Source organism: Sinocyclocheilus anshuiensis, unplaced genomic scaffold (genome assembly GCF_001515605.1).
Source record: "Sinocyclocheilus anshuiensis isolate Anshui unplaced genomic scaffold, SAMN03320099.WGS_v1.1 scaffold1478, whole genome shotgun sequence".
Taxonomy (NCBI): domain Eukaryota; kingdom Metazoa; phylum Chordata; class Actinopteri; order Cypriniformes; family Cyprinidae; genus Sinocyclocheilus; species Sinocyclocheilus anshuiensis.
Window position 1 is genome coordinate 25,571 of NW_015551088.1, and position 20,178 is coordinate 45,748.

Sequence of the window (20,178 nt, forward strand, 5' to 3'; positions counted from 1 at the left end):
TATTTATTACCTGGAGATGACTTGACAAACACAAATAAACCATATATTGTGTATTGTCGCAATCGTATGGTTAATATCTTCATGTTTCCAAACGCTTCTGTTTTTCTGTGAAAACAACTGTTCATACAGCGATAGCTGGACGCTTTTGTCCATTTGACTTCCTGCGCGAGAGCGCCTCCGGCTTCGAGTGTGAATGAAACATACACTGCATGAGTGTTTAGCGCTCCGCGATGTTCATCTCGCCTTATTCTGGATCCGAATAAAACATCAGATCATGCACAGACTATCCTGTCTCTTTGAATTTAAATATATATTTATTCACACCGGCTTTTGAAAACCTCTATGCGAACACACTTGCCCGAAAAAGTGCGGGGGACGAATTTACGTGATATTAAAAGTGGGGGGGACACGTCCCCCGCGTCCCCCGCGTAATCTACGCCCCTGAGTGAGGTATAGCACAGTTTGCATCCCATCACAATCTATTCAGTTCTTCGAAATCGTGGCAGTGTGTTTGTCCTCAGATAAGACTCGAGTAACACTGCATTTCTTCCTTTGACAGGTGGAAGAGATTTTTACCCTGACGTTTGAGCATCTATGTCAACCCCAAAACAGAGGCTACACACACTTCCGCACTGGAGACCGTTACGGGTACACACTCCCGGTGTTTCACAGCCCTAAGCATCGAGTCTGGGGTCTTACAGCAGTGGCCCTGGATCACACGCTCAAAATTATTATGCCACCAAAGCAACTGTTGGACCACAGCGTGGCTCAGTAGCACCTTCAGCAGACAGACTGCTTTTAAATCAAAGTGGTCCATACAAAAGCTTCATTTTCAGTTTCCAAAAGATGTTTGTGGTGCAATATGACACAGCCATTTCTCTGAGATTCACCCATTATGTTTAGGGTGTTGGGTTCGTGACGACTGCAACAGAATGAGTTGTACTGGTTAGCTGGTCTGCTGCTGTGAGAAGCCTCCAGTGAAATGAGGGGTGTTGGTTTTTACAAAGCACATGCATTTGAATGTACTTTTGGGATTGAACATTATACGTTTATTATACGAGTCTAATATAAATGATATTTTATTTAATAAAATAAAAGTGCTTGTAATAAGCGTTCAAATGCTTCACAGGTTGATGGTAAGTATACTGAATGTTTATTTTTTACAGCGGGGATCTGCTCAGTCCTGGATTGATGGACATTCACCGTCCTGCAGTTTAGTTCCAGCTATAATCGGATTTTCCCACAACTACATGCTCCTGTTGTGTGGAGTGTTTAGCTTACTGTTGTCAATTTCCACAGAAAATAATATACTGATTTGTCCCTTAGGTTTTTTGCAAAACAAAATAAATTTGTAATAATAAATAATAATAATATTTAATTCATTTCAAATAATTGCTAATTGCTTTCTACATGTAGCCATATATATATATATATATATATATATATATATATATATATGTATATTTATTAATATATAGCAATATTTGTCAGTGAAACAAACGACACAAAATAGTGATTTCAACATCATGAAGTACTCAGTACAGTGTGCTCAGATTGCAAATGTAGTATATCATTCAGGTGTTCTATACATATAGGAAACATGTATACTTGGGCACAGTATGCATACTGTCCACCTTATTTTTCGACGTGGAAGTAAGTTGTTTTCTGTGAATGTGTCAGACTTTCGCTTCATTAGCCGCTAATGAAAAAAATGACAAAGTGCTGTAAATGGTAAAACGTTGCACTACAATCCAGTGTGTTCATAATTAAGATAATACATTTAAATGATATGGTAAGAAACACCAGTTTGCAAAATCATGCAGCAAAACGAGTTGTTTTATACAGCTTAAAATATTTGGAAGCGGATGACACCGGAAGCCAGACACATTAAATTTACAAATGTCCGCAGCCACACTTACGGGAAAAATAAGGTGGATACACTAAAGAAATACTGTAAGTAGTATGGTAATAATAAGAGCTGTAGGAACCCAATGGGAAGAATGGGACATACACAGCGGTGTGCTTCACATCTCTTCTTACAGTTTACTGGTCAGATACACAGTTTATAGACTCTTCTTGTTGTGTGTATTAATTTATCATAGAACAATGATTTTCAAAAGTGATTGGATAAACAAATGAACAAATCAAGGCCTCCTATTTCAGCTTACCATATATGTAGTTGTTTAACCTCTGCACATATGTGGATACTTGTACCTCTTTTCAAGACTATAGATGTGTCAACTATTACATATAAAACACACGTGAAAATCAGAACAACAAATTATGTGTGCTATTGTGCGGGTACACAAAACGTTATTTTGTAACAAAAAAAGTGACTTATAAAAGGAAAGGCAAATAATATCTTCTACAGAGAGAAGGGAACTTGTGTCCATTTATCTGAGGCACTTGATATCCTTACAACAGTCATTTTAAGCACATTAAATTTGTAGTGTCTCCTACAAGCCAATTATCTAAAGCAAAGGATCTTTCAGTAGGGATTACAAAAAAATCATAATCTGTTTTTAGTCACATTATTATTTATTCTCTTGCACTGACGCATGCAAGTCTGAAAACATTCAGTAATGTGTTAAATCTGCCAAGTTTTTTATGCGTTTGTTATTCTGCTAAGCAAGAAATGCCAGCTCCTTGTGAAGGTGCTGCTTGAGCCAGGGCATCAGAGAGAACACGCTGATGTGGAAATCTCGCGCATCAAGAGGCCAGTCGACTCTGACATCTGTCTGTGAGTCACAGATCTGCTTAGTGCCCCAGCTAACGACTGCCACCTGTGGGAGAGGAACAGAAATCAAATCACTTGAGAAGTGTGTTGCTCTGCTTAGATTTAAAGGGGTCATATGATGCGATTTCAATTTTTCCTTTCTCTTTGGAGTGTTACAAGCTCTTGGTGCATAAAGAAGATCTGTAAAGTTGCACAGACTAAAGTCTCAAATCCAAAGAGATATTATAATGTTCTTTTTAGCAGCATCATATGACCCCTTTAATGTACCACTTTACAACACTTCAATGTGCTCTCTGGAGTTTTCTGCATCTGGTGTTTTTCAAGTCAATGAGAAACTAAAGGCAATGGTGAAGTGTAACCACTCACATAGTGGCAGTTTGTGTGAGAATTCTCCAAGTAGGCTGATGAGTGAATGAATAGTGATAAAACCTGGTCTTCTTACAGACAATTAAATGCTGAAATTGTCACGATAAGGTCTTCCAGTTCAATTTGCATTATTATCCCATTTCACACGTGTACATTAACCAGTTAACTCTTTTCTGCTCCCTAATGCCACTTCCCTTCTTGCATTTGTTGAGATCCTGGTGATAATTAAAGAAATTCACCCTAGAAATGTCTTACTTCCTGCCAATGATAAAGATTCTTTAAAGAACATGTCATATTATTTTGCCTCTGAATTAAACATTTTAAAGATTGTTGTTTGTTTGTCTTTATTAAGGCATAAGAAATTAGAAAATAAACTCCAAAGCACTCACTTGGAAATATCGAATCCTCTTATGTAGGAAGAGAGCTCCTCCAGAATCCCCTGCAAAGATTTACACTCACTATGTGTAGTCTAAGTGTGTGGATATAAATATATATATTTAGTTTCTTCAACCAAACCTTTACAAGTCATTTCATGTCTGTTTTTCTCTGTTCCTCCAGTGCACATGAACCTGTCTGTGATCACTTCCAACAGAGATGCGGTGCTGTGCACATTAATGGTGGATCTTGCCTTCTGTATGCATTCACCTCTCTGCAGAAGTACACAATACATGTGAGAATACATAGATATAAAAATAAATGAACACATAAATGAATAGATATAAAAATAAACAAATTATACAAAAAAATTAAATGAATAAAGAAAATAAGTTTAATTAAATTATAAATGTATTTCAGCAAGTCATTTATGCCTTTATTTTAATATTATTCATTCATTCAATTTCTTTCTCAATTTTATTGCTAGTTCAAAAAGAACTAGCCTTTTTAAAACTCTCCAAAAACATCCCGATTTCAAATCAGCCCCTGTCATATACACGCCTGAAACTGCTACTCTATCCACCCGCCACATGAGGGAGCCCTCACCTGAATTCTGATTTCCGTCACACCTGAAGCTCATCCTCAGCCATTACACACTATAAATAGACTGTTTGGTTCATTCATTCCTTGCGAAGTCTTGCCAATATCACTACTGTATTTCTGAGCGTTTTCTCAGAAAACAGGGAGAGAGAACATTTCCTAACTAACCATTGATACTACAGTGAATGACCCATCCCACCCACTTACAAGTTAGAGCCTTGCATCACGAACTTGTCCTGTTTTATTTAACCAATAGACCCACTAATCTGTTAATCCTGGGCTTTTCTTGGCTGACCCACCATGATCGTGTTATATCCTGGAGGGAGAGTGAGATTCAAAAGTGGAGTGTGACCTGCCTCGATACCTGTATGAGTCCTGTTAAGCCCATGCCATGCCTCTCTACCACTTTATACACATCATCTAACCAGCTACCACCAGGTGTGCTGACTGAATAAAAGGTTTGTTATATGGTGATCAACAAGAGCAAGGCAACTGATCTCCCTCCCCACTGACCCCAGGATTGCACCATCAACCTGCTGCCAGGTACTCAGTCTCCCAAGAGCAAGGTTTATCCCCTGTCTTTGCCTGAGACCAAGGTCATGGAGGACTATGTGGAGGAGGCATTATGGTTAGGGTTCATCCATCTATCCACTTTCCCAGCTGCTGCAGGTATTTTCATTGTGGAAAAGTAAGATGGCACTCTTAGACTATGTTTTGACTACTAAGGGCTAAACGCCAGTTCCCATACCCCTTGCTCTTGGTCGCAGCAGCTATCGAACAGGTACGTGAGGCTCATTTCTTTTCTAAACTTGATCTCCGCAGTGATTACAATCTCATCCGCATGATGAATGGATGAATGGAAGACTGCTTTCATAACCAATATGGGGCACTATGAATATCAGGTAATGCCTTTCGGGCTGTCCAATGTTCCATCCATCTTCCAGTCCTTCATGAATGAGATATTTACAGACATGATCAATAAGTGTGTCATTGTTTACATCAACATTAATCTATTCTCCCACATTGGCTTCTCATGTTTGTCATGTTCGGCAGGTGCTTCAAAGATTGGCAGATAGTCACCTGTTTGTAAAAGCAGAGAAATGTGAGTTTCATGTTTGAGCTATTTCTTTACTGAGGTACATGCTGAGTGCAGGTGGGTCAAGGCAAAGATTGAAGCTGCTGTGAACTGGCCAGTCCCTTACTCAATTAAAGGGGTCATATGTCGTTGCTAAAAAGAACATTATTTTGTGTATTTGGTGTAATTAAATGGGTTTATGCAGTTTAAGGTTAAAAAAACACATTATTTTCCACATACTGTACATTATTGTTTCTCCTCTATGCCCCGCCTTTCTGAAATGCGTCGATTTTTACAAAGCTCATCGGTCTGAAAAGCGAGGTGTGCTGTGATTGGCCAGCTATCCAGTGCGTTGTGATTGGCCGAATACCTCAAGCGTGTGACGAAAATGTTACGCCCCTACCATACTGTGAGTTCCGGCGCATTGAGACAAAACCAATAAAACCCATTATAAACGAGGCATTTGTTGCATCCAGTGGGGACATAATTACTGATTATAATGACTTATACGGTCTTTTTACGCGTTGCGTTGCGTATTTAAATGAGTAGTTTAAACGAGGCATTTTAGGAGGGTGTGGATGAGTCTTAACTTTTATAAAGAACATCTCTTGGGTGTGAGGCTTTAGTCGTTGCAACTTTAGGGATCTTATCTATTCACGAACAGCTTGTATCACTCCAAAGAGAAAGGAAAACTTGAAATCGCATCATATGACCCCTTTAAGGAATTGCAACATTTTCTTAGATTCGCTAATTTTTACAGGCGGTTCATTAGAAACTTCTGCTTGGTCGCAGCACCCCTCACATCCTTGCTCCAGAGTTCCCCCAAGATCCTCCCGTGGACACCTGCAGTGGTTCAGGCCTTCTGGGAGCTCAAATCACATTTCACCAGGGCCCCTACCCTCAAGACACCCGGACCCCTCATTACCATTTGTGGTAGAAGTGGATGCATCTGACTCTGATCTGTTTTTTTCTTAATGCCATGGTTCATCACCCAAATTGTTCCCCTGTGCTTTCTTTTCCAGGAAACTCAACTTGGCAGAGAGAATTATTGGCCATGAAGGCTGCATTTGAGGAGTGGAGGCATTGGCTGGAGGGGCACAACACCTTTTTCTTGTACTCGCAGATCATCAAAACTTGGAATATATTCAAAGAGCCAAGAGACTCAACACCTGGCAAGCCCAACGGGCCCTCTTCTTTTTTCGTTTGCAATTCACTGTGACCGCCCTGGATCCAAGAACACCAAGGCCAATGCCCTCTCCAAACTAAATGCTCCAGTGCAGCAGGAAAATGCCCCATGGTCCATACGGTCTCCTTCACTTGTGGTCGTTGCTGCTCAGTGGAATATCATGGGGGGAAAATCAGCAGGTTCAAGCAGAAGAACCAGCTCCTACTCAGTGCCCGGTGGATAAGACATTTGTCCCCTCATTGTTAAGGGAGAGAATAATTCAGTGGGTGCATTGCATCCAGGGGAGAACAGAACAATCCAATTGGTTTGGAGTCGGTTTTGGTGGCTTTCGTTGTCAAGAGAAGTCAGCCTTTACGTCAAGAACTGTACTGTCTGTGCCCAGTCCAAATCGCTGAACCTACTGCCAACTGGTCTCCTGCAACCTCTGTCTGTTCCACACTGCCCTGGTCCCACAGTTGACTTTCTGACCGATTTGCCTCCTTCACAAGGTAATACCACCATCCTAGTTGTAATCTGTTGTTTTTCTAAGGCTTGTTCTCTCATTCCACTCAAGAAACTGCCCCCTGCGTGTGAAACTGCTGGTGCCTCTTCAGTCATGTGTTCTGGTTTTTCGGCCTGCCTGAAGACATCTTATCTGACCGAGGGCCTCCGTTCATATCCCGGGGGTGGAAGGCTTTCTGTGGTCTGCTCAACATTAATGTCACAATTTGGCTCTCCACCCAGAATGACTATGACTCAGACCCAGGGGAAGGTCCCGAACTAATGCTTCTGCATGCCCTCGGGAGGGGCCTAAAAGGGGGGGTAATGTCATATACACACCTGAAGCTCATCCTCCGCCATTACACACTATAAATATATTGTTTGGTCCGCTCATTTCTTCCAGAGTCTTACCAATATCTACTGCATTTCTAAGTATTTTCTCTTGTTTTAGAGTTACTCCATCTTTCGACCTCTTCCTGTTTGCTTTGGTTTGCGTTTTTGGATTTGTTGTTTGGACTCTTATTTGCTTTGGTTTTGATCTCTTCCTGATTTTCTCAACTCTGCTTCTGTTTTGCCTCAAAGACTTTATTCTGCGAATGAAACCTAAAGCGTCTTCAGTCTCTAACATGTTACAGCCCCATCTCAGAAACCATAAATCTTGTGATGTTACTACATTCAGACCTTCACTAAACTTCACTAACATTATAAGTGAACATCGAGGCAAATAATAATAAAATAATTAAAAAGAGTTTGATGCATTTAACCTTTAACAAGTTCAATTATATTAAAAACAGTTTCACTTGGAACACTTGGAACTGTTTGAATGTATCTTGTGTTAACAACCCCTTACTTAGTCTGTGCTGCCTGCTCTGAGACACTTCCATCTGCAGAGCCATACATGAATGCACTTTCTGACCAGCAATGCTGCTAAATGCCTTACCCAACCCTAACTTCACTAAAATGATAAGCTCCACCCTAATGAACCCCACTAACCACTAACCCTCTAATTTGATGTGATATATGGCTTGATAAATGATAGTCATATATATGGAATAGTGTTATGTGGTTTTGTAAGGACATCACTCACTTTTGCACCAGTATGTATGAGCGTGTCTGATCGATGAGTTCCCTGTCTGATGAACTGAGCTGGAGTCTCATCCAGATGGAGCAGGATCTTTTCTGATCATGCACACATTAATTTCATTATAGAATGACTTTAACTATAGACTAAGAGTATTCTTTAAACTTTGATGTTATTTACTAGAATGTCTGCATTATTCATTGAATTTTATGAATACTCACTGTGCTGGTCACATGTAGAGTCTGGACCCAATCTGAGAGCCCGATTTGACGAACCGGTACAAGGCAAACAAATGGGCCTGTGTACAAAGTTGAAGATGTAATGCATTCATTGGCAAAACAGAACTAGATGTCAATACAGCACATCACATGCCCCACTAGGCACAGCAATATACTGGACCATTGATACACAGTTTTAAAGGATGCATACCACTCTGTCCCCCGAGCGGCTCTGGGACACTCTGATCAATGTTTGGTTCATCTTCTACTAGCCTACAAGCAGAAACTTAAATCTGCTAAGCCTGTAGTAATAACTGGACTAAAGAGATGGACTAATGAAGCAGAGTGGGATTTATAAGCCTGCTTTGACTGCACTGATTGGAGTGTTTTTGAGGCTGCAGCCACTGATCTAGATGTCACGGTGTCAGAGCTCACTGACACCGTGACATCCTACATCAGTTTCTGTGAGGACATGCGTGTTCCAACCAGGACTTATTTAACATTTAACAACGACAAACCTTGGTTCAGTGCAAAATGCAAAACTGCTTTACCAGACCAAAGAGGACACCAACAGGAGTGGGGACAAAGCCTTGTACAAACAGGCCAAATACACACTGAACAGGGAAATAAGAGTAGCTAAGAGAAGCTACTCTGAAAAGCTGACAAAAACCCTAGAATCAACTTTTAGCCAACAACTTGAATGAGTTTTACTGCAGGTTTGAAAAGCCTGGTCTCACACCCCCTGCCTCAAAGCCGTGGTGTCCATCGGTCATCCATCTTCACATTGATCTTCAACAGATCACTGGAGCACACACTTGGTGAATAAAGCCGATTCTGATTCTGACTCAGATTCAGTAATAAACTCAAAAGCAGTCTGCTTTTTAAGTCGTGACTAAACGCTAACCTTTTAAAAACTCAGGTTGTACACTACAGTCTTTGGCATCACGCAACCAGGACACCAATATTTTAATGGTTTAGAAAAGATGAATCACTGTCTGGCCAAAAGAGATTTTTTTGCTAGTGCTAAAGCACACAATGAATGCATATTAGCACGATTTGTTGTTTGCTTTTAGGATCTTTTAGAGCAGTTGGACCTGGAAATGGTGATGTCAGACTTAACAAGCAGGTCGGTGAATTTTTAATGCAATAGAATGAAAAGGAACATTGTAGCTGAATCTTACCTTGCCTTCATAGATATTGTAATGTTTTCACTCATCCTGATCAGAGCAATGTCGTAATCATAAAACTCTTTTACATTCTTGTCCTTAAGGCCTCTCAAATTAAACTGTGGATGAAGAAACAGCTCCATGGCTTTAACTTCACCATTACCTTTGTAAGAGAATTGAAGAATAGTAAATGTTCATATTGTAGTTTAGCTCTTTTTTTGACAGCATAAAGTTAACAAGAAATCACAGTTGACCCTATTGGTATTCACAGTATATATTTAGAAATATATTCACAGTATATTTACTGTATCCTGATCTTATTGTTAATGATTCAGCATGAAAAAATGCTGTTTTAATCTTTTATCAAATTGGCTTTCTTTTTCAGCCAGCTTTATAATAGATGCTCTTTGTGTGGAAAATAGCATTCGTTACCTTGAATTATTCCATAAAATTGCTGGAAGAAAAAAAAACAGTTCTTACCATGGCGAATTGTTATATCAGCAGCATTGGCTGATGAAACAGATTCATCTGCATCCACTTTTATCAAGCAGTGTGCAGCTGTCAACACCATGCTTTTCGTCAGTATAGACCCTCTGCATGTTCGAACTCCCTAGATGACAAAAATAACTATAAAATAACTGTAAAAATATAATCTACCATCTGAAAGCAGGTAGGCAAAGCAAGGCGAAAGAGCTAAATGCACCAGTTTTTTTTATAAACGAAACAAAGTTAATCCACCGAAGAAACATGCAACAGAATAAGCAACACAAGACAAAGAACTAAAACACAAGAGAAAGATATACACAGGATAATGGGACAAAACTAGAAACAGGTGAGCGAAGTAATCAGTGTCTATGGCAACAAATGAGAAGCGGGAACAAAGCACAGGAAAACAAGTTAGAACAAAATAAAAGTCCATGAAATTTCATTAAAACTCCTGATATGAATTTACCAACCCAAAGAATATTGACGTGCCAAGGTCTGGTGTAAGTGGTTTCAGAATTGTGCTGCTCTTCTTGTGCCACTCCACACTTAGTCACAGCAGAATCACCTGGGCAAGATGGAGGATATTTACATTGTGGAATTCCAACATTGAAGGGATTGTATTTTGGAAAAGAGACACATTTTAAGGACAACAAAAAACATCATACATCTTCATAGTTGTAATAACTTTAATTTGGCTTTCTTTACAACTGCTTTATTGGAGTTGCTGTGATTCTACTGTGCAGATGACCTGTGCAGACAACTTCACCACGGACTATGATTGGTGAGAAAGGTTTCATATAACACCTGCCATTCTGAATTGTTATTGATACTTTATTTAAAAGTGAAGCTCTTACATTGCCTACAGCTTATCCTGATTCCACTACTGCTGACCCTAGTACACATTATTCCTATTCAGCTCAAAATATCGATATCTGATATAACTGAAAGAGCAGACAGATAACAGATAGAGAGAAGCAATATTCAAATAAACTGAAGCTGAAAATAAACATGTTCATTTTCCAGATAACAATTCAACTGGCGTCCCTAGAGGTTCTCTCATATCTGATTACTTACTGATCATTTGATTGAACACAAGTCCGAGCTGTCTGTAGTCCTTTAGAACAAAAATATGCTGCTCATCTTTCTTGGAAGAGGCAATGCCTGTGAGTTCTTTCCTGTTAACTTCTTGTCCAACAGCAAATACATACACATCTGTGAAACATATAAATGTAAACAACTGGTAAAACTAAGAAGAAAAACATTATCTAAAAACATACCCCTTGGGTAGAGATCACGAAATAAAGGCCTTCACAACCACACAGCTAAAATACACCCACAAGGAAATAATGGATGGTAAACTGGCTCGCTTAGACTAGCCTCATTTACATGAACCCTAATAATCTGTTAGTAATCAGATAAATGGCTCTGTCAGATTGAAAAGCCTTCACATAAACACCTGAAATGATCCAACTCTGTTTACATACGTTTATAAATATGCATATTACATGCTTATTTATGACTTACAAACTGGTCAGATAAATTACTTATTAAATATTTCCTAAAAAAGCTCTTCTGACATATTCTTCTTGCATGTCAGCTTTGCGTTTAGGAATGTCATTAAGGTAAAAACAACAATTATATAACATTATAGTGGTACTATAAAAATCCATCCTGTGCAAACCCCTAAAAAAGGCCTTACAAAGACACGCTGTAGATGGTTAATGAACATCTCATCTTTTTGTAGCACACAACCAATGTTCACAACCAACGTCTTGAGATGGTAAGATAATTGTGTAATATTTGAGCAATTATTTAAAAAAAATAGTCTGATAGAGTTAGACATTAGGGTTAAAATTTCCTGAGACTAACTAACCCAAGAGCTCCTCTTGAGTGTGGTCTACACTGCTGGGTTTGTAGCCGAATAAGTTTCGGATCATAGGTAAAATGCTTTGTGGGCTGGGTCCCATATTGGCGTGGCCTGGAAATACACAAAAGCAAAATAAGTACATCATTAAAGGACCTTTAAAATGACATACAGCACCTTTTAAAAGCAGTTGAATGCATGATGTTGTAAGTCAGTGGAGACCAATGATGTTTGGACCCCACAGTTCCCATTTTCTTTTATGTTCCCAAGAAGTCACATGACATAAGAATTTGGTAAATAATGACTTAAATTTTCATATTTTGGTCAAATACTTCTCTAAGTACAGATTTACACTTTTGTGTCAGACCTACACCGTTGGCTCTGCATATGGTGGTGACATCATAGCCCATGTCGTACAGACCAGTGTTTCGTTGTTCATGGAGCCAGGGTTGAGAAACACAGTCATAGACTGATGTTCAACTCTACAGAAGTGTAACTATGTGTCGCATCTACACTGACCGCAACAACACACACATATATTGGTGTGGGTCCGACACAGAAGTAAAACTGGCCCTTTATACTTACTCTTCTCATACTGGTCAGTCTTACCATCAGTTGCAATGATTATGACGTTCTGAGTCTCATTGAACTGCCTTCTTTTGTTCTCCCTGAGAAGAGCAAGCTGATCATACACCCTTTCTAGGGCTTTATGCAGATTGGTGCCTCTCTTACTCCCATGGCCTAAAACGAAACATATCATTTCATAAAACTGGAAACTGGAGTTAGAACGCTGCAATAAAAATGTAGTAAAACAAATGGCTCAAAAGCATATTTACAATGAACATACTTTTGTCGCTAAACTCTTTTAATTTCCTCAAGACATAATGCACATCTTGACTCAGGTCGTTTGTAATGGACACGATTTCTTTGGGCTCACTGGCATATGAGACGATGTCAAACCTCATGTTGACTTCATAGCTATCCAGCTGGAAGTTTAACAAAATGTTATTATTGCACAAGACTTTATTGTGATTCCAACACATGATGGCTGTTTTATGCTGTAGAGGTGGGAAATAAAAGTATTATGTAAGCATACAGTATATGAAGAGCAGTGATGCATAGAAGTGAAATCATCAGTTATTTCTCCTAAACTGCTTTCTTTATATTGAAAAAGTGTTATTTTTATAAAACATTTGTTATTACTATGGTATCACCATAACACTAACTAATCACCTAGTGAGCAAAGAACTACCGATATGTAAAATCTTTGAAGTGACTCCCATCAGTGCAGAATTGTGAATAATGTCGATCTAGAGTGATGTAAATGTCGCATGAATTCTATATGACTGTTCAGACTGAGGTCACACTGCAAAACATTGAACCTGCATCTGATTTAGTACCACATATGGAAGTGGTCCAAATCAGTGTTTTTCTGCCGTTCGCACCGTGAACAGCACAAGAGATCTGAGTCACATATGAGCAAAAACATTGGATTTGGCCCAGTTGTGCTGAACAGGCTGAACGTAGCCTACCTTACCCCAATCTCCTCTCTAATACTTGAGGAGAAAAAGGCTATAATTCAGGCATCACCGGGTTAGCGAGGGCCGTCTGTGCATTCAGCACATTAACAGGCGATGCACAAAAGGAGTGAATTAACTATATACATTTTTAACAACAATATATCATTGAACATAAGCCTATCATAAGCCTACAGTCCACAGCTATTTATTTTGCTATCAAGGCTGTTTTGTTTTTTTTGCCGTTTTGTCAATCTCTCCGAGGTAGACTTAAGGCTGATACACTACACAATTATAAAATCTGAACAGATTTTAAAACGCTAGGCATCATACCCTTATAGACTTTGTAAACGGTCACAGAGGTAAAACTGGCCATCATACACTACACGACTGAGGATCACACACTACCAGACTTTAATGTTCTGATCACAACAAACTCATGCAGAAACGTGTGCATTGTTACTAGGAGACGCGTGACAAATGAAAACAATAAGTGTTCTAAAATCAGCTCAAAATATCAAACATGTTTGATATCCTCTGACTGGATGGTCTGTGACCATCACACACTACGCGATTTTCTATGAATCTGTCAACTCTAATCTGCAGACTGGCTCTGACTTTCGGCAACTAGCATCAACTTATCCAAACTGTACGTTGGCGGAAAAATCTGGGCTAAAGTCGTTTTTAGTGTATTTGAGCCTGTAGGGGCCGTACACCGAAGACACGCCACTGCGTTCCATCTGTGCTATTTTTTTTAATTGTGGTCTGTGTACATGTATCAGATGCACACAAGATGTCAACAAGACATCTGGACTTTGGCCATTGCTCTGCATCCAGCTGTTTTAAACAGAAAACAAATTCTGATTAAATTAATTTTAACTTGTTATTTTAATTAAGTAGATTAACATGTTTAATTGACACCCTTATTTTAAGATACGGTCCACTTCTTTAAGTTTTCAAGTTATAAAAATACAAACCTTACGGACGAGTTGAATAGTGGCATTTTTTGCTAAGTGAAAACTCTCCTGTGAAATGCTGGCTGATGTGTCCAAAAGGATGAAGACATTCAGGCGACCATCTGCAACCCTGACAGTCCTGCCCAAAGATTGCGCTAGTGATTGTGCAATAAACAGAACAAAATTAAACAACTGAAATAATAGGCAGTAACAGTAATGATCTTTACTTGTGCACAAGAAAATTATGTTTTCCAAAAGTTATCTTTTCACCTTGCTTTTTGAAGTCAGGGAGAGACACGTCCATGACTGCGGTCAGAGATCCTCCTAAAGCCTGAGCTATGACATCTGGTTGATCAAATGAGTACTGGGCTAAAAAAAATTAATATGTTTACATTGTGTCAGTTCCCCTACATTATGTAAATTAACCTCTGTATCTCTGTTTTGACTGACCATAGCAGCGCGGTTCTGTCCCGCTCCATTCCCTTGAATCCAAACACTGTCTCTCAGAGGGGCCAAGTATATCCAGACCTGACTGACACAGATAGTGCACTTTGTCTCCGATAAGGAAACGTTCCCCAGAACGTAAGGCCCCTGGAGGTGTACCTGGGTTTTTACAGTCCTCCGCTGGAACAAGGAACACATGATAAATATATAGTTTAGTCATGAAACTCTAGATGGCGCAGGCTGATGGGTTGTTAACGTAACCGATGATATTCAGAGAGTTAAACGACTTGGCACAAGCTGATTGGTTCATGCTGCATATGCAGCCAATGAGCTTACTGCCTTGCATTTATATGGCTGGCTAACATTCACTAGAGATTCCTGCAGGTTTCTCTGAAACCCTCCACCTTCCCCAGCTCCAGCTGTATAGATCTGCTACAGCATGTCTTAAATACTCATGGCACCGTATCGCCGTATGCATTGGCGGTAGCAAGTACTTGCTTGCAGCAGCAGCAATAATCTACAACTACAGCAATAACCAACAGCAGCAGCAATTCAGCAGCAGCGTAGCAGATCTGTTCCGCCAAGACCAAATACATTAACATTGTCATATCCATCACCATGCTAAAATCTTCAGAGAGTTGTCCTGATTAAAATATATTTATCAATAATATACTATATATTTTATGTACAATTTCCTGCACAACTTATTTCTGTGTTCTACTTAATACAGCTCAGGTGTTTCCGGTAACCGCATTAAGTGCACTTACATACAGACAGTTACACAGGAAAATGCAGATTATTACTACGTTTTAGGGCAGTTGATTAAAAAAACGTGTTCTCTGTGTTAATATGAATTATACTGAAACTGCTGAAACGTTCCTATAAATATATTTTCTTTTCCAAATGTGCATTGTGAATAAATTAATTTCCCTGCTAACCTCCAGCAGTCCAGTGCTCGTCTTCTCATTAACAGTGTTTTTCACTTATGGATCATATTTCATACCTTTCACATTTCTGTAAATGAATTTGACTTCAGAACAGGATTTGCTTGTATGTGTTGATTGTCATGCTTTTCCCCCAGTCTTTTAAAATAGTTTGAATGAATGCGGCACCTGCCTTAAAGAAATGTAATGCTGTAATGCTGTTGACAACACAGCTACAATTAATATCAATTTTGAATTTTGGCATAAACATGTAATTTAAATACAATGAAATGTTAAAAAAATCTGAGTGATCAAAACTTTTAAAACAAACAGATAATGGTTTGTTCTTATATTAATCATTAGAATATCTCTTCTCTCATCCTTGAAAATGTCTGGATTTTTAAGTCTTCTTGCAGACACTTATTGTAAGTGTCATTTAGTCAACTAAGTGGCTACAGCACATTGAAAATATACATAACCGTAACTTAGGGAGCCGTACTGTTTGAAACCAGAAGTATGTCACAAAGCTCAGTGCATGTAGTCAGAGAGAATAATGAAATTTCAGACGATGACCAAAAAAAGAAAAACAGGTAAAACTTAGTAGCATACAGTATTATAAAAGAACATAACAGGAAAACAATTGTATGTTCTGCATATGTTTGAATCCAAAGGAATATAAATGCTTACACTGGTCATCACACATGGGTGTAGAACCGGTCCATACACCCCACTGAGTGCAGTTCCTCTCAGCAGATCCAGTCAAAACAAATCCTTCATGACAAGAAAATGTCTGCTTTTCTTCAATCCTGAACCACTGTCTCCTGGGCCAGAACTGCCCGTTGTCAAGCTGAAGTTGAGCAGGGCAAAGGATTTCTGAGAGTGAAACAGACACATGGGTGCTTCAAGTGGAAGTAGTCTGTAGAGCTTTTCACACTTAAACTGTTAAAGCTTGGTTTGTACTTTTACATGTTTCACACTGTTCAATCTTTACACTGGGCAATGACTTAATCCTGGGTATTCAGGATTCAAGGTTTAATACTACATTTGTACATTAGTACATTTGTTAATTCAGTTTTAACATTCATATTTGCAAATTTGCAATGTCAGTATTATTGATTGGATAAATCGAGCATGCAGCCTATACAAGATTAGGACTGGTCTCATTTAAAATTAGTGTGAAACTTTGTTTTTATTCAGGGTTAAAAAGCAAAGTTTAGAAGAATGATAATCCTGGGTTAAGCACCCATTCGTTCTCTTATATGAGAACATACCCTTGCACACAGCATTGAGTGTTCTCTTTCCCTTTGGGAGTCTCATGGCTGACCATTCCCCATCTTTGTCACAGACTCTTTGCGATGCCGGAAAAGGGTAGTGTCCTGCCTTGCAGTGATAGGTCAACACACTTCCCTCCAATCCCTCATTGGAGTAGGACACGCTACCTCCCTTTATGGACACGTCCAAAGAGCAGTTCTTCTGTGGTTCCTTATAATCTCCATAATCACTGGTTTCTAAAATACACAGATGTGATTCATAGTAATCCTGGTATTAGACAGTAGTGGAAACCAGTTTTATACGTACTGTAAATCTTGACCTAACCAGACGCAACATGATAATATTCCAGTGACAAGAAATATGTCTGTCTATGCAGCGCAACAAAATCAATCAAATCTCAAATATGAGAGCCAATCAGAAGAGCGTGTGGGCGGGCTCTCTCTGCAAGCGTTACATGTTATAGATGTTTTTACACATTAACGCAATGGCACACAACTAACGGGAGAACGATAGTAGTCCATATGTAGCAACTTGATGGTAACATGTTTTATTAAATCATGGCTGCTTCAGAATTCACATTTGGGGTATGATTGTGTGTGGATAAATATACACCTTGCGATTCGCTCAGACACATCATCAGTAAGGTTATTCGGGGTCATAGGGAGATTCAGGTCTTTCAAACATACACCCTGACTGGGCGACCCGGCCCTAGCTTGTTTCTGAGCATGCGTTCTGCCACAGATCATGCCGAGAAGCTTTCTCAGCAGCTTCTGTGATATCCCTGATCAATCTTTACTCGTGGGCACCTGCTAAACCCAACTGACTGAGGATCTTACTTCACGCGCCTCCTCTATATGATCTCCCCATTGAAGTGTAAGCTTAAGCGTGACCACCTGCCTGATTGACTCTGACGGCAGAACTAGATCTGACCTAAGCATGGTCACACAGATGTTCCCAGGGGATTTGAGTTGTTTCCCATAGTCCACACTCAACTGCCAGTCCCTTGCTGTTCCCAAAATGCCTGCCTGTCCGATAGCTTCTTTCAGAGAAGATGAAGAGAGTACTATACACTATACACAGATTATCTCGGTGTAATCTATGGTGCAGAACAAAAGGTATTATCAATTAATGTTTACCACAGACTACAGGCAAAAGGTGGCACTTTTAAGAATGGCGGGTGTCAGTGTTTTGTGTGGCATGCATTCGGCCAATAAACCTACACTTACGTCACTTGTAGATCCTATAGTGCTGGATTAGACCTTACTTTGAAGCAGGAGCTAATTTAAAACCCCAACAGAAGTTCCTATAACTAAAATAATTCCCAGTTCCCGTGGTGCGAACATGCTAAAAAGCGGTGTACGGAGTAGAAGTAGAAAACGCTCCTCGGGTGCAAAAGCCCCTTAAAGATTACCTTCACACTTGACCTTGGATACCTTAGGCTCCCATTCTCCAGTAGAGCTGCAGACTTTTTGTTTGATTGGATAAGGTTCGAATCCATCACTGCAGTGATAAATTAGCAGACTACCTGCAGCAGCGCCATTGGAATACTCCACCGTGCCTCCAATGATGGACTCAGATGTGGTGCAGGTTTTGGGTACGTTCTCTTCATAATCATAGTCATATTGTGCTTGCACTAAAACAGAGAAATGTTAAATATTGTTAACCTTTACATTTGATTATTTCAGATCTGAAATTCAAGCTATTACTTGCATGAAAAACAGGAGTGTCAGTAGTAGAAGCACACTGCATTTAACTGCTGAAAACCCAATGCTGGTTTGCGACATTTAGTGAGGAAGTTATTTTGAAGTTCTTGGCTTTTTTGCTGGGTATGGAAGCAGGCCTATATTCCAAACTAAAAGCTCAAACCAGCTTAAAATGGTTTGCTGGTCTAAGCTGGTCTCCAAGCCTGACTTGGTTTCAGAGGCGGACAGTAACTAAGTACATTTACTTGAGTATTGTACTTAAGTACACTTTTTGAGTATCTGTACTTTATTTGAGTATTATTTTTTCTGTGAACTTATGACTTTAACTTCACTACATTTGAAAGACAAATATTGTACTTTTCACTCCACTACATTTCTATCAAGGTCCTCGAAGTAGAAAGTCGTTACTATGTAGCAGCTTTGAAAGTCAGTAGGTGATTTTTTTTCTTCTCTAAAACGTGACTTTCTTTTTTTCAGACAGTTTATCAGTAATCACTCTTGTGGGGCTACATGAAGTGATTTTTTTGAACACTGACCAGTTGCAAATGTGATATTTATTTACATCAGTTCAATAATAAGAAGTTAATATTGTGGTATATATTAGACACAATATTGTCTGATTTTGCTAAATTGTGTACGTGAAAATATTACCTATAAAGCCACAGAAGAACTGTTGTGCATCTCCTAATAAAACACAATAAGTGTTGGACTTGAAGCAGCACTGCAGACCATTCTGTGTATGACATCAAAGTACAGCAAGAGCGATTAGACAGCATTTTTAAAATGTTTGTTTTGATGTCAAATAAGTCTTGCTGTTTTGCTTTTTTGTTAAAGCAGTGTTGCTGTTGTAAAGTTATACATCTACAGTTGTGTTGCTGTGTTTTAAAGCAGATTTGAATTTTTGTTATTTTTTCCTTATCACTCTGTATTTACAGGATTTCACTGTCCACTAATCAAAGAAAAAATAAACAAATTCTACTGTTCCTAATATTCTGTATGTTGCTCAAAAACAAAATATATTGTGTTCAGGTGTTAAAATATTTTTTTTTGTTTTGTTTTTTTCCCCATAGGTTTTTAACGTTCTAAAAGCTCTTTATTGCAAATATACTACAAGCTAGTCAGTGTATTCAGCAGGTGTAATGTATTCTAAGTTGCTTCAGAAGTATTGCAAGTAATACTACGTACAACAATAAAACATCTGCATTGACATAAAAAAAGACATTTACTTTTGGTACTTAAGTACTTTTAAAAGCAAGTACTTCTGTACTTTTACTTAAGTAAAAATCTGTCTTTACAACTTTTACTTGTAATGGAGTAATGTTTGACCAGCAGTATCTGTACTTTCACTCAAGTAATGGAGTTGAGTACTTTGTCCGCCTCTGCTTGGTTTAAACAGTTCTAAGTCTTTGTAGCAGAGTAATGAAGCAAATTTCAGATTTGACTGTTGCACTCCATCAGATATTTTTTAAACAACATTATTTTCATCTGACAAGTACAACAGATAGGTATGAAATGAAAAGCACAACTGATGCAAACAGAATGCACATTTCAAAGTAGAAAAACTGACTGTAGCATTATTTTTTTCGGAGAAACAAGTATGTGAATTTAGCATATTCCTAAATATTTGCAAACATATTGTGGTATTTTTATGCATACACTCTAAAAAATGCTGGGTTAAATGTAACCCAGCGCTGGGTTAAAAAGGGACAAACCCAGCTATTGGGTTGTT

The 20,178-nt window shown here is 38.9% G+C and overlaps 1 protein-coding gene across 2 annotated transcripts in view; it reads right to left on the minus strand.

Moving 5' to 3' along the window:
- Positions 1-2,018: 2,018 nt before the first annotated feature.
- LOC107662575 (complement C2) overlaps positions 2,019-20,178 on the minus strand; it is a 20,088-nt gene continuing 1,928 nt past the window's right edge. The window contains exons 2-19 of one of the 2 annotated variants that reach the window (XM_016452638.1): positions 18,158-18,373; positions 16,746-16,982; positions 16,162-16,347; positions 14,558-14,731; positions 14,378-14,476; positions 14,129-14,262; positions 12,482-12,620; positions 12,244-12,375; positions 11,644-11,748; positions 10,845-10,982; positions 10,241-10,335; positions 9,765-9,894; positions 9,300-9,447; positions 8,122-8,198; positions 7,907-7,998; positions 3,620-3,752; positions 3,493-3,542; positions 2,019-2,783 (exon numbers count right to left, since the gene is read on the minus strand). In XM_016452638.1, the coding sequence (XP_016308124.1) occupies positions 2,625-2,783; positions 3,493-3,542; positions 3,620-3,752; positions 7,907-7,998; positions 8,122-8,198; positions 9,300-9,447; positions 9,765-9,894; positions 10,241-10,335; positions 10,845-10,982; positions 11,644-11,748; positions 12,244-12,375; positions 12,482-12,620; positions 14,129-14,262; positions 14,378-14,476; positions 14,558-14,731; positions 16,162-16,347; positions 16,746-16,982; positions 18,158-18,373 (2,444 nt within the window). In that variant the 3' untranslated portion in view covers positions 2,019-2,624. Of the gene's footprint in view, positions 2,784-3,492; positions 3,543-3,619; positions 3,753-7,906; positions 7,999-8,121; positions 8,199-9,299; positions 9,448-9,764; positions 9,895-10,240; positions 10,336-10,844; positions 10,983-11,643; positions 11,749-12,243; positions 12,376-12,481; positions 12,621-14,128; positions 14,263-14,377; positions 14,477-14,557; positions 14,732-16,161; positions 16,348-16,745; positions 16,983-18,157; positions 18,380-20,178 lie in introns of both variants that reach the window. The other variant, XM_016452637.1, reaches the window with a different exon arrangement.